The sequence below is a fragment of the Portunus trituberculatus genome, chromosome 35 (assembly GCF_017591435.1).
Source record: "Portunus trituberculatus isolate SZX2019 chromosome 35, ASM1759143v1, whole genome shotgun sequence".
NCBI classification, from domain to species: domain Eukaryota; kingdom Metazoa; phylum Arthropoda; class Malacostraca; order Decapoda; family Portunidae; genus Portunus; species Portunus trituberculatus.
In genome coordinates, this window is record NC_059289.1 from 7,961,837 (window position 1) to 7,964,336 (window position 2,500).

A 2,500-nucleotide genomic window follows, 5' to 3' on the forward strand; every position below is an offset into this window, starting at 1 on the left:
GCGAGGCTAGGGGCGGGTGGTAAGTGTTTAAGTTATAATTATTCCACTGTAACCAAGTTTTGCTGGGGTACTTTTAATGCATGGAAGTCTACGAGAAGATGCGAGTGTCCAGGCATGATTATAAACAAGTTATGAGGAGAGCAAATCAGTGAATGCTGATTAGTGAGTGTGTGAATGATTGGGTGTAGCAGGCCACCACCTTTCTGCCCCCAAGTTGCTTCCTGCCTACCATATTGTGACGCTGTTCATGGCTTAGGTGTCTGAGTCTTCTGTGGTTGGGCTGGGGTGGCTAAGGATGGGGTACTACACAGGGTTGGGATGTGAAGGATTGTGATAGGCGTGGTGAGGAGCTGAGGCAAAGAAAGAGGTGAGGGGTGTGGTGTGAAGGGGCCTGGCAGGCTCTGGGTCTTGCCTCAGTTCCATAAGTAGCCCTGTGGGAAATTGCTTTAAGATTTTTTTTCTTTCTTCTTTTTCACTTAGTTTCATGGTTGAGTTAATATTCACATTGAGTCATTAATGTATGGTTATTTGAACAGCTTTTTCTATCACAAGAATGAGGCCTTTGTGTCTAGAAGTAGCTGGGAAATTAATAATTGTGGAGACTGATTAACTTACATTTTTATGTTAATATTTTGAACTACTTATATGGAATGAGTACTGTTCATAAAGAAATCAGTTATAATTGCAATCGTTATTTTTATGGATCAACAAAAAATATTTAGGAATTGTGTTTGAGATGCTTTCAACTTCCTGCTTATTAATGAAACATTTTGAACCTTTTGACAGGTGGGGGAGGGAGGCAAACCCTTCAGCACTTCAATTCTCGCATCAGACTACAGCAGAAATCAGCTAAAATGAAGAAAGCTCAGAGATATGACTATTTCCTTGTCCTAGATTTTGAGGCGACATGTGACGATGGGAAAAAAATTAACCCACAGGTAACACTTCCTACATTTTAGCTTGTGTGTGGCAGTGATGAAAATATTTTACACATAGTTGATGTTCATCTTTTTACATAATGTTTGCTATAAATGTATCCCAAGGGTAGGCTTTAAGACAACAGGTAGTTCTTAGTAGTTTTAGTAATTCCTGATGAAGTATGTTGGTGTCATCTCACAGCTGTGAGATGCTGCTCCCGGTCCTTGTGTTCTGTCCCTTGGGCACTTGATCAGGTGTGGTGTTGGTGATGCAGTATCAGGCGGTGTATCCCAGCACTGGGGTTTTGTCAGGCACTATTCAAAGTAACTTGTCTCGTCCTGACTGAAATTGCTCCAGTGCACAGCCAGTGATACCTTTCCATTGATTTAGAAAGGCTTTGCAGCGCTGCCAGCTGGCTCCTAACTGTCTCTGGCCATCGGGTTGGCCATACACTTTTGGCCAGTCCCCTTAGAAAGTGTCCATAGACCATTGTGCTACAATGGCTGCTCAACGGCCACATGTTGAAATTAAAACATCATAATAAATATAAATCAGTAAATAAATAAATGAATGATCAGGATGGATTTCATTGGCTACAGGAAATGAGTATGTGGCCAAATCTCTGATTGTTAAGGTTTGGCCGGTTGTCAATGTACTTACTGAGAATGACGGGGTGCTGGTATTTGACAGCTTCAGCTTTGTCTCTTGTACTGAACTCTACTGTACATTTTCAGGAAATCATAGAGTTTCCTGTGCTGAAGGTGAACGCCAAGACATATGAGGTAGAGGACACTTTCCAGCAATTTGTCCGGCCAGTGCATCACCCAAACCTCACTGCCTTCTGCACTCATCTCACCACAATAACACAGGTAATGTAGCTCATGCCTATGGACTCTATTACTGTAGCATTCATGGTCTTCCTTTCATCCTTGTCTTGCATAGCTTTTAATAACTGTACTGCTGTCATTCTTCCACTTATCAGCTGTCCATATATTTATCTCTTGTCTTTCCTCTTCCTCTCCTCCCTTCATTATTGCTATCAGAGCTGATTTATTACTCCTCTTCTCACAGCATGGTTGAAGAACTTGAACTGTCTTTTGTGCACTATTGGCTTGAGTTGCCTGTCCTGTGTATGACTGGAAAAATAGACATTTCTTTGAGTGTTAACATTACTACAATTATATTATTTGCTGTTTGCTGAAGATGATTTGCACAAATTTATTGATTTGTACTGTTATTCTTACAGGAAGAGGTAAACTCTGCAAAAGTGTTTCAGGAAGTGTTTCAAGACTTTAGGCAGTGGATGGAGGAGAAGGTTGGGCTGGACAAACGGTTTCTTTTTGTGACATGTGGAGACTGGGATCTGAAGACCATGCTACCATCTCAGTGTGCTCTGTACAACATCCCTGTCCCTCCCTACTGTAAAGTGTGGCTCAACATTAAGAAGGTGATAATTATGTGCCTAGTACTTTTGTATTTGTTTGCAAGGTTACTACTGTTTAACTGTTTTTATATATTTTTCTTGTATAAAAGTATGCAGCACAAAATGCCAGTTTTATTAATATTGTTACATAGTATAACA

The 2,500-nt window shown here is 40.7% G+C and overlaps 1 protein-coding gene across 1 annotated transcript in view; it reads left to right on the top strand.

Annotated features, from left to right (window-relative positions):
* LOC123512993 (ERI1 exoribonuclease 3-like) overlaps positions 1-2,500 on the top strand; it is a 4,161-nt gene that overhangs the window by 454 nt on the left and 1,207 nt on the right. Inside the window, exons 2-4 of the mRNA XM_045269778.1 lie at positions 787-938; positions 1,653-1,787; positions 2,165-2,365. Of these exons, the coding sequence (XP_045125713.1) occupies positions 855-938; positions 1,653-1,787; positions 2,165-2,365 (420 nt within the window). The 5' untranslated portion in view covers positions 787-854. The remainder of the gene's footprint in view (positions 1-786; positions 939-1,652; positions 1,788-2,164; positions 2,366-2,500) is intronic.